Raw genomic sequence first — 14535 nt, forward strand, 5'->3', positions numbered from 1 at the left:
ACTGCGGCAGGCCATGGGCCCAGCACAGCCCAAGTTTTTGACTTCTCAAGAGCAGTGAGAAATTGGAATTTTTAAGCAAAGGAACCTCTGGATATTTAGAGGTTGGTGACTCATTAAAAAAATTTTTAAACACAAATCGTCAGCCTAACTGATCTGCAGACAACATGTAGCTTAACCTCTAAACACTCAGCGCGGGCCCCAGCTCTAAACTCAGTCCCTCCCGGGCTTGGAGTCTGGTCTTGCCCTCCCTGAGGCTGCTGTGCTCTATAGCATCCACCTGGCCTGCTCTGCTCCTGCCCGTGGTTGTACCTTGTGCCCCCACCAGCCACAACACGTCGTGCCATCCCCATGCCGGGGTTCCCCTGGTGTCTGTCCCGGCTCCTCTCACATCTCAGCCTCCCCCAGCAAAATCCCTTTGGGTCCTTAGAGGAATGCCAGGAGGACAGAGGGACCCAAAGGACGTGCGCATAATGGAGAATGAGGGTATGAAGATGATGCCCAGGCTTTGAGGAGGATGGGGTAGGTATGGTGCCACCCTCTAAGATGAGGGCACAAAGGGGCAAGTTCTGTGGGGGACATGAGGCATTCAGTTGGTCCCACTGAATTTTTGTTTTGAGATATTAGTCAAATGCCGTAACATTCACCCTTTGAGAACGTACAATTCAGTGGTTTTTCGTATAATCACAAAGTTGTGCCACCATCACCACTATCTAGTCTACAACACGTTCACTACTCCAGGACGAAACTCTGTACTCCTTAGCAATAACCCCCCATTCTTTCTCTCTACAGCCTACTTTGCCTACTCTGGACATTTCATAGAAATAAAATCATATGCGGCCTTTTGTGCCTGGCTTCTTTCACTTAGCATAATATTCGAAAGGTTCATCTGTGTTGGTTATAACATGTATCAGCCGTTCATTCCTTTTTATGGCTGAATACTATTTCACTGTATGGATATGTCACATTTGATTTACCCATTCATGGTTGATAGTCATTTGGGTTGTTTCCACTTTTGCTTCTTATGTATAATGTTGCTGTGAACACTCGTGTACAAGTTTTTGTGAGGGCATATTTTCAGTTCTGTTGGGTATATAACTAGGAGTGGAATTGCTGAGTCAAGTGGTAAGTCCGTATTTAACCTTTTGAGGAATTGCCAGGTTGTTTTGCAAGGGTTTGGGTTGAGTTTGAGGTACCTGTGTGATGTCTGGGACGAGGGACCAGGGGAAGGAGAAGGAATGGGTGTCACAAAGTGCTGGGTCATATAGACATGTATGTAAGATTCTTGAGTGCAGAATTTTGGTTGGCTTTGTTCACTCCTGTATTTTTAGTGCCTAGAACACTGCTTGGCACGTAATAAGGGCTCAATCAATAAATGTTTGTTGAATCGCTAAATGAATGTGTGGAATTAGATCTCCAGGGAGAGTACAGAAGTGGAGATAAAAATCTGGGGACATGATGTATCTGTGACAGCTTACATGAGGTTCTGCCTGGGCTGGGGATAGAAGCCAGGGCGATGGGGGCAGTTGGACATATAAAGAGGAATTACTGACACAAGACAGTGAAAATCAGAGGATTATTTATTATGCGCCTACTGCATGCTAATTTCCTTAATGAGAACGCATGGGGAATCCCCTAGTCACCTAGACCTGCTTTCTTCCTGGGGCCCAGCCCACAGTTCAGTACGGGGGGGGGGGGGGGGGGGGGGGGCGGGGACTTGCTCCTATTTGTTGAATGAACAGCAGTGTTTTTGAGGTAAGTGCCATCACATCTGTTTTACTGAGAAAGCCAGCACTCAGAGGTGAGGCTGAAGTCACACAGCTGGTGGGTGGCTGTGCTGATACCTGAATCCTGGCTTCTGTTACCCTTTGGGGGCCACACTCTTGGCCACTCCACTATGTGGAGGGGTTCAGAACATGGAGCAGCTCCCCATCACCCCCAAAAGCTCCTCTGAGCTTGGGCATGGAGTCAGGATCCTCCCTGGAGGAAGGAGGCTGAGGAGGGCACGGGTAGGTGATACTCCCAGTCCCCCTGATAAAGGCTGGGAGTGCAAGGACTGGAGCTTTTGACATGTCCTGCCTAGTGCCATCTGGGACCTGCAGGGGGCAGCAGTGACCATGCTTAGGCTTGGGAGGGGGCTCCTCCTGGGCCAGGCTGAGGGGGGGGCCTGGGGAAGATGAAGTGGGGACCATGGGAGGGGAGAGGAAGACCTGGGTGGGCTGACTTCCTGGGGCCTGGGGTAGGGAGACCGCCCCCAGAGAGCTAGCACTGACTCTGGGACAGATGCGCGGAGAATTGCGGTGAGTCCTGAGCTCTGGGACACAGGAGAGGGACTTCGAGCTCTGCTTGGCCAGTCAGACAGAGCCACAGGTGAGCTCACAGATTTCCCCCAGAGATACACAGCTACACACTCTGATGGGTACCACAAGTGGACACACACACTCAAACACAGAGTTACACTGACTCTCCATGCAGTCTTTCCTGAAGGAAATGGACTATACCCAGGACTCTCAGTTGTAAGCAACAGAAACGAAACCCAAACTGGCTTAAATACAGAAAGGGGGAAAAAAAGGAGGGGCGGGGGAAGAAAGGGAATTTATTAGCTCATGTAACAGAAAAGTCCAGAAGTAGATTTTTTTTTTTAAAGATTTTATTTATTTATTTGAGAGAGAGAGAATGAGAGACAGAGAACACATGAGAGGGGATAGGGTCAGAGGACGAAGCAGACTCCCTGCCAAGCAGGGAGCCCGATGCGGGACTCGATCCCGGGACTCCAGGATCATGACCTGAGCCGAAGGCAGTCGCTCAACCAACTGAGCCACCCAGGCGCCCCCAGAAGTAGATTTTTTTAACATGCTTCAGGCATGGCTAGATCCAGGTGCTCAACCATTGTCAGGAGGCTGCCCTCTTCCATCTCCTTACCTAACTTTCCTCTAAATTGGCTTCATTCTCAGACTTACTCTCTGTGAGGTCGCAAGATGACTAACCATAGTTTTGGTTTTATAGCTACCTTCCTTAGCTATCTAACAGAAGGGATGTCTCTTTCCCGGTAATGCCCAGAAAAATCCTAGCCTCCTTGCTGAAACTCCCCAGGTTGTGTGTCCATCTTTAGACCTATCACTGTTGCTAGGGCAATGGAACATTGATTGGCAAGCCTTGGTCATGTGCCCCACCCTCCCTACACCCAAGGCTTGGAAGGGGGTCAATTTCACTGACCCTCCCAGACAGAAAGTGGAGAACTCAAAGGAACAGGGGTTCTTCATGCTAGGAAGGAAAGGCCAGGATTTCCCAAGAAAGCTGAGAGGCCTCCAGCCTGAGTCACTCCACAAGGGCCTCAACTGGGGCCACATAATACAAGCCCTTCAGAGGGCCACTGCCCCCTCTGTTTCCCTTCCAGTCCCCTTGCCAGGAGCTCCCAGCATGGCGGAGATAATCATAGCTAATATCTATGTAGTGCTTACTGCATGCCAGTCCCCCTTCTAAGTGATGAACATGCAGTAAGTCACAGCGAGTACAATTAGTGCTATTATTGTTATTCTCATTTTACAGATGAGGAAACTGAAGCAGAGAGGACTGAATAGCTTAGTGTAGCTGGGATTCCAATCCATCCTCTTGGGCACCAAAGGCCAGGTTCTCAGCCATCATGTTCTGCTAGTTCTCAGTGGAAGAACCTCAGGAAGGAAGGAGCGCTCTGAGCATGAAGATTATGGTCCAAGAAGCTTGGCCTCCAGGCCCCAGCAAATCCTGCTCTTGGAAAAGGATCTGAAAGAGTCCTTCAGTGGATCTCCTCTCTGGGAATTAGTATTTTCCTAGTAAAAAGAAGGGTGGGACTTCAGGTACAGGCCAGCTCCGGGAAGCTGGTGAGGCTCCCCTGCCCCCGCCCAAGATGTAGCATTAGGAGCATGATGCATCTGGAGAGGGGAAGGGAAAGTATTTGACATGTCTGGCTGGTGCCAGAAAGGGCAGCAGCCGACATAGCCTCATGCCATCTTTGAATGGCCTGGCCCAGTTCTGACTCCTTTAACCCCCAAAACACCCCACAGGTGGGTGTTTGTCTACGAGAAGGGCTATCAGACCTCAAGTGGCCTCATCAGCAGCGTGTCTGTGAAACTCAAGGGTCTGGCCGTGACACAGCTCCCAGACCTGGGCCCGCAGGTCTGGGATGTAGCTGACTACGTCTTCCCAGCCCAGGTGAGCTGACTCAGGGGTACACCTTCTACCCACAGGGCCTGGCTCAGAGTGGGGTCTGGGCTCTGTCCAATCTCCCTATTGGACTGGTCCAGCTCCTATCTCCCCCTGGGCTTCAGCTTCCCTAACTGTGAATGAGGGGCAAAAGCAGGTTGTAATATCATCCCATTCTGACATCGTGGGGTATGGAGGCTGCTGGGTGTCACGTGGATTCTGGGGGCTTGTTGGGGCAGTGCTTGTGTTCTCGGGGCTGTTCTCCCAACTCAGAACCCTGCCCTGCCCTCCCCTACTCCTCATCTCCAGGGGGACAACTCCTTCGTGATCATGACCAATTTCATTGTGACCCCCTACCAGGCTCAAGGCTACTGTGCAGAGGTGAGGACTGCTACCCATCCCCTCTCCCCACTTCCTGGATCCACAAGGGAAAAGAAATGGAAGAGGAAGTCCCCTTGGGCATTGAAGATAGGCTTCCTCAAGGGGAAACAATGGGGGAATCTTACGCACAGATTCACACAAAGTAACAGTCTGCTCTTGGCCGTGCTGAGGTTTCCCTCCCAGCTGTGTGTCAAGCAAGATGCTGAGCTTCGGTGCTCACCCAACCCCCAAGCCCTAACGTCTCTGCTCCCTGCCTGGTGACCCTGGCAAGAGCACAGCTGGGCATGAGCCCAGAGGGGTCCTGGGAGGGGACTGGGGGAAGGAAGCCGTAAGCAAAGGTCACCCCAAAGCTGTCTAAGACTGCCTCACGACTTCCCTAGGGCCCTGGGGGTGGGAGGGGCTCTCCTTAGGACACTACCCAAGGGGCGTGGAATCAGCTGCTCTCCCTTCCCCCAGCACCCAGAAGGGGGTACATGCACAGATGACCGTGGCTGCACTCCAGGGAAGGCAGAAAGGAAGGCTCAAGGTAAGGTCGGCCTCCTCCCATCCCCCCCGCACAGCCCTAGTTCAGCTCCAGGCTTCTTCCACCAGGAAGTCCTTCCTGCCATCCTAGCCTTGGCCTGCCCTGTCCCAGACCCAGCCACATTTCTGTCCTCAGGCTTCTGCTCTTGGGTGTCCCATCACTGGGGGCTCTTGGGGATGTGGGGCCTCTTCTCTATCCCCAGCTTGGAGTGGGCACCCACGGGCTCCTCCCTTGCTCCAGGCATCCGCACAGGCAAGTGTGTGGCCTTCAACGACACTGTGCAGACATGTGAGATCTTTGGCTGGTGTCCTGTGGAGGTGGATGACAATGTCCCACGGTAACGCTTTATCCATCCAGGGAGCCGGGAGCAGGTTCCCCAGCCCAGACAAAGGGGCATCTGGATCCATGTTCTGGAAAGGATCTGTCCTCCCTTCTTCCAACCCCACCCTTACGCCATCTGTATGGCCCAAGCCAATGATCCCCTGGCCCCTGGTTAAGGGGCCCAAGAGTCCATCATCACAGCACACCCATCCCACCCCCCTACCAGGGCCACAGGAAGATCCCATAGGTTCTCACACCCCCACACCCATGACAAACGCTGCTGGGCACATGGGGGACACCTGAGGAGGGGACGGTAAGTGAGTACAGTCTCCTCCAGTCCTGCCCTTCTCCAAGAGGCCGAGAACTTCACTCTCTTCATCAAGAACAGCATCAGCTTTCCACGCTTCAAGGTCAACAGGTTTGTGGGAAAAGGGGGCAGAAATGCAGGACCCCCCCCCCGAAGGCTGCTCTAGCTGGTCTCAACTGTCTCTGTCACCTTCCATTCCTGCTGATTTCACTTTGGAGGCAGAAGCCTGAGCTGGGCTCCTGGGGTGGGCTGCCTTTAGTCTCCAAGGGCTGTGGAAGGGGGGTTTATGGAGCTTCTGAGGGATCCCCATAGCTTTGGGGTGTGGTGGGCACCCTCCCAGCTGGCCTTCTGCTGCCACCTGTGCCCTCCACCCCCATGTAGGCGCAACCTGGTGGAAGAGGTGGATGCGGCCTACATGAGGACCTGCCTCTATCACAAGATCTTGCACCCGCTGTGCCCTGTGTTCAAGCTGGGCTATGTGGTCCAAGAGTCAGGACAGAATTTTAGCACCCTGGCTGAGAAGGTATGGTGCCAGGCAAATGAGGAGGGCTGGGTCCTGGAACCAGCAGGTCAAAGAAGGCTTTTCAATCCCAGATAACGCCCCCCTCAAGCCTCTCTGGTATGGGCTGAGTATATATATGGATTTATTCCCTAATGCTGAGGGCTCCTGAAGCTCAGGCCTGAGTCCTCAGCAGGGCCTGGTATGGACCTGACACAGAGCAGGTGCCCAGAATGAATGGACATGGGCAGACATTTTCACCTGGATGTTTGCTGAGGTCACACTGTTTTTTAAATATTGGATAAAAGCAGCTTGAATTCCATGCCCTATGGCCCCGAGAAGTCCTGTGCCCTGCTCAGGAATCCTGAGAATTCCAGAATCTGGGATTTGTCCAGTCACCTGGGGTTCTAAGAGAAGCAGTACCTTGTAAGGAGCACAAACCTGTCTGACTGGGTTCGAATCCTGGCTCTGCCCCAATGAGCAATGCGACCTCACACTAGTCTCTTACTTTCAGTGTGTCTGAGCTTTTGCGCCTACATAGTGGGGACAATAATAGTACCAAGCTCGTGGGGTTGTCCTAAGGATCAAGTGAGTTCATGCACGGGATGGCACTTCATTACTGCCTGGCACGCGGTGACCCTGTGTCCATGTTCCCACATGATCATTCTCAGCCTTCTCCTACACTTGCCTGTTTAGGGATGGAAATCAGCTTCTTCTCTGTGATATCACACATACACACAAAACGTGCTCACAACACATTTATCTAGAACAGGGATCAGCAAGTTTTAAAGTTTTTCTTTAAAGGGCCAGAGATTAAGTATTTTCATCTTTGCAGGCCATATGGACTCTGTTCCAACCATTCAAGTCAGCTGCTATAGGGAAAAGCAGCCGCGGAAAATACGAAAACAAGTTCGGCCCTCGGGCCTCAGTTTGCCAAACCCTGGAGGGAGTTTGCCCTGTAGCAACACACACAACCAGAAAGCTGAATGTTAGACTTCCCTGTTCCTAAAACCTCCCTGCCACCTGCACTAGGAACTTTCACCCTCACCATCATTCACAGACACTTGCATACCTACTTCCTGCCTAGTTGCCCAGCTCCACACACGCTCTGACCACTTCCCAACTCTCCTGTTGCTCAGCCTACCCCCACCTGTCCCTGGTCCTCACCTTGATCAGAGGAGCTTCACTTTCTCAAGTTTTCTCTTCCTAGCCCAGGTCTTTACAGACTCATTCTTTAATGCAACACTATTTCCTTGCCTTCCACACTGTGACTTTCACTAGGAACTCAGGAGTCAGTGATAAATGAGACAGACAGCCCCACCCTCACGGAGTTTATAGTCTTAGAGGAGATGGGTTAGTAATCCCACAAAATAAATAGATGATTTCAAAGTGACAAATGTTCCAGGAGAAAACAGGGACGAACAGGCACACGTTTTTAGCCTGGAGGTGGTCATTAGGGAAGGCCTTTCAGGGAAAGTGACCAAAGGATAAGAAAGAGCCAGCTTTGTGGAACTGGGGGGAGCTGTATGTGCAAAGGCCCTGAGGTAGAAAGAACTTGGTGTAGTCTAGAAACCATCAGAAAGTTGGAGTGTGATGGGTGGGGGGTGGGGCCAGAGAGGGTGACAGGACCCCATCCTGCAGCAGCTTCTCAGTGTCTCTTCTCCAACAAAAAAATGCTCCCCCCTTCAAGAGATTGCTGGCACCAGGGTAAGACAGGAGTTTCTTTTTTTTTTTTTAATTTTTTTATTGTTATGTTAATCCCCATACATTACATCATTAGTTTTAGATGTGGTGTTCCATGATTCATTGTTTGTGCACAACACCCAGTGCTCCATGCAGAACGTGCCCTCCTCAATACCCATCACCAGGCTACCCATCCTCCCACCCCCCTCCCCTCCAGAACCCTCAGTTTGTTTTTCAGAGTCCATCGTCTCTCATGGTTCGTCTCCCCCTCCGATTTCCCCCCCTTCATTCTTCCCCTAAGACAGGAGTTTCTTGATCCTGAAGCCCTGGGTTTTAAACACCTGTGTCCCCGCAGGGCGGGGTGGTTGGCATCACCGTCGACTGGAACTGTGACCTGGACTGGCATGTGCGGCACTGCAAACCCATCTACGAGTTCCATGGACTGTATGAGGAGAAAAACCTGTCTCCAGGCTTCAATTTCAGGTGCCTGCCAGGACCCCCACCAGTGCACCCTTCCTTGGGCTCCCGGAACCCCTTGAGGGGTTTTCTACTCCCAGAGCCTCTTAGGCCAAGTAAGTGTCCCCAGGAAGAAAGCAGAAGGAAGGCGGGCAGCTCCCATTCTCCTGGGTCTGGCCAAGCAGGGAGCCCGCAGGGAACAAGACCTTGGCAGCCTGAGCCCCCACCCTTTGAGGCCCACCTGGCCAGGACTGGCGGGGGAAATCACTGACATCAGGAGTTAGGGTGAGGATTGAAGATAGCATTCCTGGAAGGGGGCCTGGGGTGTTGGGGGCATGGGACCGTCCTCATGGACCTCTGAGGGCTCCTGCTGAACTCCAAGAACACTGAACCCAAAACTGTTCTCCATCACCCTTTTCTGCAACCTCACCCTTTCCCCAAGGTTTGCCAGGCACTTCGTGGAAAACGGGACCAACCACCGCCACCTCTTTAAGGTGTTTGGGATTCGCTTTGACATTCTCGTGGATGGCAAGGTGAGTGTCCAGTATGAAGGACAGCCAGACACATTCTTAGTTCCTGTGAGTGCTCGTTGGGTGTCCATGGCTATAGACCACAGGAAGTTGACTAGGCTTCATTCTGCAGTTTTATTGCTAATAACAGATGGGCCTCGGTACCCAGTGAGGGCAGGTCTTTCCAGCCGGTACCTCGCCTCCTCCACTACCTCCCTGTGTCCAGGGAAGCAGAGCCAAGGTCAAAACCCAGGGCTTCTAACCAGCAGCTGGGTCCCCGTGTAGAGCCAGAGCTGTAGGGAGCAGGCTGTGGGGCCAGCTAATGGTGGGGGTAGAGGGTAGAAAGGGGGAGCTCCTTGCCCCGGGTCTAGCCTTGGGGTTTCTGAGGAAGGCCTTTTCCACCTGGCTCCTTCTGACTGTTAATCCTTCTCTTCCTGGGCCCTGCCACCAGGCTGGGAAGTTTGACATCATTCCCACAATGACGACCATTGGCTCTGGGATTGGCATCTTTGGGGTGGTAAGTGCTAGGGTCATGGGGTCACTGTACTAAGGTCAGTCCCTCCCCTTCCACATCTCAGTGGCAGCCATAGTCTCTTACCTCATCCTTACTGAGCCCACCCCACCACCCCAGACCCACGTATGTCTAAAGAAACAGGCCCAGGGTTGGGGCAGGACAGAGGTGGGATGGGGTGGTCTTGATCTCCTGAGGGACCTGCAATGCCTCATCCCCCACTTCCAGAACCTGAAGTCTAGGTAGAGCAGGTTTGAGCCAGGCCCCCCAGCCAGAAAGGACTGATGTGGGATATGGACGGTTCTGTCCCTGCCCCCAGATCCCCATGCTCTCTCTGACCCTTCCCTGCCCTCAGGCCACGGTTCTCTGTGACCTGTTGCTCCTCCATATCCTGCCCAAAAGGCACTACTATAAGCAGAAGAAGTTCAAGTACGCGGAGCACATGGGGCCAGGGGCGGTAAGAGAACTCCCTGCATGGGCCTTTCGGAGGCCTTAGGCCTGCACGTCTGTGTTGGGGGGCCAGCTGCTTTCCTGCAGCTGACTTTTTATCCCCTGCCCTGCTTACACAGGGTGAGCGTGACCCTGCAGCCACCAGCTCCACCCTGAGCCTGCGGGAGAACATGAAGGCATCCTGACCCTCAGCCCCTGCCTCTTGACTGGACACAGCATGAGGCTTCAGGCAGGGGCCCTGCTGGGGGCCCAGGACAGAACGGTCTCCGCAGGAGCTCTCTACGCTCTTAGCCAGGAAGACACTAGGCCTCGGCAGCCCAGAGGGGACACTGGGAGAGACCTGAGCAAGTCTGGGCTCTGGCCCCAACTCCACAACCCCAAAGGGAGCTTCGCACCAGCCTCAGCCACTCCTGGTCTAGAGGGGCTGGGGCTGGGCAGGGATCCTCTCACACCCCTCCATCAGAGCTGTGTGCTTCTCTCTGGGCCCTCATGCACCGCATTGCCTCGTGTCTCCAGATCCATGCTTTCCCATATGGCAGACACTAGCCACGATGACCATTTAAATTTATATTAATTTAAACCGAATAAAATAAAAAAATCAGTTTCTAAAACTAGCCACATTACAACTGCTAAATAGAGACATGTGCCTAATGGCTGCCATATTGGACCACATAGACTATTGCAGCAAGTTCTATTGGACAGCTCTGCTTGAGCCCTGTTTCTTACTGGCCCCAGATTTTCCTAGGGAGCTTATCAACAGTGCAGGCACCCGGGTCTACCTCAGATCTCCTGAACCAGAATCTCTAGGGCTGGCCACAGATATGCAAGGATGGCAAACTCCCCAGGCCATTTCAAAGACTGAAGTTTAGGAACCGTTCCCGATTGGGTATCAGATTTAGTCTGGGCCTGCCTGACCTGGCAGCTGCAGGTTTTGCGTAGGTGTGTGGTATACCTGCAAGTCACAGTCTCACGTACACACCCCCATGTCCACACTCATCTGCATGCGTACCCCCCTCCCATCCACACTCTGGTTTTGAACAGCTTGGGCCCTGCAAACACAACCATCTGAACGTACCTACACCCTCAAGTACAGACACATGGTCCATGCCACAACACTTCCATGGAGACGTGCTTCTCCCTAAGTGCGTCAGGCCAGGACAGTCCCTTCAAGCCATGAATCCTCACTCAGCTACCTTGGGTTGGGTTGGAGCCCTGGCCAAATCCTGGGCTCCCTGCTTGTGGCCCAGCCTCAGCACCTAAGGCCTGCCCAATTCTGTCTGAACACAAGGTCTGGGAGAAGGGAGGGGTGGAGTACAATAAAAGGAAGGAGGACAGACTTCTGCCTTCTGTACTTTTCCCCACTTTTCCCTCTCTGAAACTAGGTGTCCCCATCTGTGGAATGCGGGGCTGAGCTGAGAGATCTTTGAGATCCTCTGGATCTCTTGGTAGACAGTGGTGAGTCGCCACTTAGGCCCTGAGCCCAGCAGGGTCAGTGCTGGAGATCAGCTCACCTCTGTCCATGGGCCACTGTACCCAAACATTGGAGCTCTTTCTGGTCCTCCATGTACCCCTCCCACAGCTTTGAGAGGCCTGGAACTCAGACAGCAGACACTCTCCGGAGCGGCCTCAGGAAAGCAGGAATAAGAACGGGGCTGGCTGCTCCAGGAGAGAGACCTGAGGGAATCTCAACGAGGGGAGGAAGGTCTTGAATGGACATAGTGTGGAAGGATTTTCCAGGGGCCCTGCAGTGGGCAAGACCTGCAGTCTGGACCTATGGCGAGGCAGGGTCTCTGGGAACCCCCCATCACCACACTCTATCTAGACCAGTGCTGTCCAATAGCAATGATGGAAACATTCTCTATCTGTGCTTCCCAAAATAGTATTCACTAACCACATGTGGCCACTAAATACTTAAAATGTGGCTAGTGTAACCAAGGAACTGAATTTTTAATTTTATTTACTTTTAATTAATTTAAATCACCACACATGGCTAGTGGCAGTAAGAAACAATATCGGACAGCACAGGCCAGCCCCCTCTCTGTCCTTCAGGCCCTTGACTTTCTGCCCTCTTCTCCAGCTAAGAACCATCCTTCGGATTTTACAGGACAGAAACTCCCTCTTCTTCCCTCCTTTTGTTCTCCAGTCCTGCCTGCTTTTGCACCTCCTGCCCCCTTCCCTCCTGAATGATCCGAGGATTCCTCCTTTATATCCAACCCTTCTATCCAGCCCAGAGGCCTCCCGGCAGAGGCTACCTTACCTCTCCAGTACCTGCATCTGCTCCTCCCTTCTGCCTCCTCCCGGCCCTCGTTCCTCTGCAGCTCTGCCTGCTCTACCTTCACTGCCAACGTTCCAGAAAGACCTACACGTCTACACTTCCCTCTGCATCCCACCCTCTGCAATTGGCCTCCAGCCCCCACCCCCACTTCTCCTAAATGCCCTTGTCAAGGTTACCAACAGTCCTTGCTGCCAAATCCAAGCAGACCCTTCAGCCCAGAGCCTGCTTGGCCTGTCAGTCTCTGACACTGTTGACCAAGCCCTCTTTTGTGGAAAGATTTCCTTCCAACAGCTCCCAGGACCCACCCTCTCCTGATTTTCCAGCCAGACCAGTATACAGGGAAAAGACAGGTTTCAACCGCAGCTCTGCCAAGGGTCACTGTATGTCCTCAGGCAAGTTGCTGAACCCTCCAAGCTTCTCTGTGAGTCAGGGACAATAATAGCCTCTCCTCAGGTTGGGGTAAGATAAGATCTGTAAAGTGCCTAGCACAGAGCCTGACATACCAGTAGCGCTCTGTCTCTCCATCCAGCCTCCCTTTCAATGGTGGAGTCAGCTAGTGTCCCTGGGTACCTCTTCTGTCTACGAGGATGCAACCCTTGGTTCTTAGCTGGGTATGTGGCTGCCTAGCATAGAAACTGCATTTCCTGCCTCCTCTTGCGGCTGGGGCTGGTCATGTGACTAAGTTTTAGCTAATGGGATATATGTGGAAGTACCATGTGACACCTTTTGGGAACTTCCCTTAAAAGAGAGCTGGTGCAGATTCTTTGCCCTCTTCTTCATCCTTGTCTTCATCCACTGCCTGGAATGCATATGTGATGGCTAGAGCTTCAGCCACCACCCTGAACCATGAGGACAAGCGTCATAGTTTGCTGGAGCAGTAAGTGGAAAGAGCCACATCTGGAAGGTCTTTGTGGAGCAGAGCTGACCTACTGGCCTTGGTCTGTCTTCTCTGAGGCTCTTATGTGGGATTTCTGGTACCTGAGTCAAAATTGATCCTACTTGGTGCAGAAATCTTTCCTCCTTAAAAACTTGAGTGTTCTGTCCTTGACCTCTGCTTTATTTGCTCTGAGTTATCTCACCCTTTCCCATGGCTATACTTACAATTATGGGTCTTTTCTGACAACTTCCAAAACTGTCTTTCTGGCCCAGCCCTCCTTCCTGAACTCTAGTCCCACATATCCAACCTGGGTGCCACATCTGATTATTCATTAGACAAACATCTTTTTTTTTGTTTTTTTAAGATTTTTATTTATTTATTTGAGAGAGAGAGAATGAGAGACAGAGAGCACGAGAGGGAAGAGGGCAGAGGGAGAAGCAGACCCCCTGCTGAGCAGGGAGCCCAAAGCAGGACTCGATCCTGGGACTCCAGGATCATGACCTGAGCTGAAGGCAGTCGCTTAACCAACTGAGCCACCCAGGCGCCCCTAGACAAACATCTTTTGAGCACCCACATGCTCATGATGTGTCAGACTGTATGTTGGGTGAATTAGACACAGACCCTGTCCAGAGGGGGAACAGGCAAGTAAACGGATCCTAAGTACAAGGAAATCCCTAGGAGGGGCTGCTAACCCATGCTGAGCAGTGAGGAGGTCATAGGGAAGGACTCCTGGCAGAAGGGACATTGAACCAAGCCCTGAAAGGGGTGAGACAGGTAGGTGGTTGGGACTGAGATCATGGAGGGCTTGTTTGGACCTATTCTCAGGATACTGATGAGCCACAGAAGATTCCTAAGCAGGAGCTAATTAGTTAGACTTAGGTTTCTGAGAGATAGCTCTGGAGGCCAAGTGGAGAAAGGCCAGTAGGAGGAGTGAGACTGGATGGGGATGGGGCTGCTGCAGCAATCCAGGTATACAAAGATGGTGGCCTGAGCTAAAAGAGAGGTAGAGAGCTGGAGAGAAATGAATGGATTCCAGTGATATTTAAGAGCCAGCCTGAGCGGGGCTCGTTGGGGCTAGGGTGACTCCTAGTTTTCTGGCTCCAGACTGAGACAGGGACACAAGAGGCCAGGTTTGGGGGAGTGATATGGAGCTCTGTTTTGGGCAAGTGGTGGGGTGAGGTGCCAGAGGATTCACAAATGAACTTAGCATAACTGAACCAAGAGCTGGTGAGCAATCCAGAGGAGAGGTATGGGGATGGGCAGAGTCCCCAGGAATTGCCACCGTAAAGGTCAGGACGTCCTGACCTCTGTCCAAGCTAGGCCATTCCTGCCGCCTGTTTCATAGAGCTCTTCCCCAAACATGAATCCGACTATCACCCCAGCACTCTGTGATAAATCCCTTCGTGTTTCCCCAACCCCCCCCCCCCCCCCCCCCCCCCCCCCCCCCCCCCCCCCCCCCCCCCCCCCCCCCCCCCCCGCAGCCTAAACTCCCGAGTCTACCATTCACGGCCTTTCTCCCTGGCACTGAGCCCCTGCCTCATCCTAGTCGCGGATCTCACTTTGC

General features: G+C 52.7%; 1 protein-coding gene across 2 annotated transcripts in view; it reads left to right on the top strand.

Annotated features, from left to right (window-relative positions):
* Positions 1-14535, top strand: part of LOC118025165 (calcium/calmodulin-dependent protein kinase kinase 1) — a 47330-nt gene that overhangs the window by 5056 nt on the left and 27739 nt on the right. The window contains exons 2-12 of one of the 2 annotated variants that reach the window (XM_035027495.1): positions 4041-4188; positions 4489-4560; positions 5017-5086; positions 5324-5420; positions 5742-5822; positions 6093-6234; positions 8249-8376; positions 8792-8882; positions 9310-9375; positions 9725-9826; positions 9939-11269. In XM_035027495.1, coding sequence (XP_034883386.1) covers positions 4041-4188; positions 4489-4560; positions 5017-5086; positions 5324-5420; positions 5742-5822; positions 6093-6234; positions 8249-8376; positions 8792-8882; positions 9310-9375; positions 9725-9826; positions 9939-10004 — 1063 coding nt within the window. In that variant the 3' untranslated portion in view covers positions 10005-11269. Of the gene's footprint in view, positions 1-4040; positions 4189-4488; positions 4561-5016; positions 5087-5323; positions 5421-5741; positions 5823-6092; positions 6235-8248; positions 8377-8791; positions 8883-9309; positions 9376-9724; positions 9827-9938; positions 11270-14535 lie in introns of those variants that run through there. The other variant, XM_035027493.1, reaches the window with a different exon arrangement.

This window comes from Mirounga leonina, unplaced genomic scaffold (genome assembly GCF_011800145.1).
Source record: "Mirounga leonina isolate KUSES-001 unplaced genomic scaffold, KU_Mleo_1.0 Mir_200, whole genome shotgun sequence".
NCBI lineage: Eukaryota > Metazoa > Chordata > Mammalia > Carnivora > Phocidae > Mirounga > Mirounga leonina.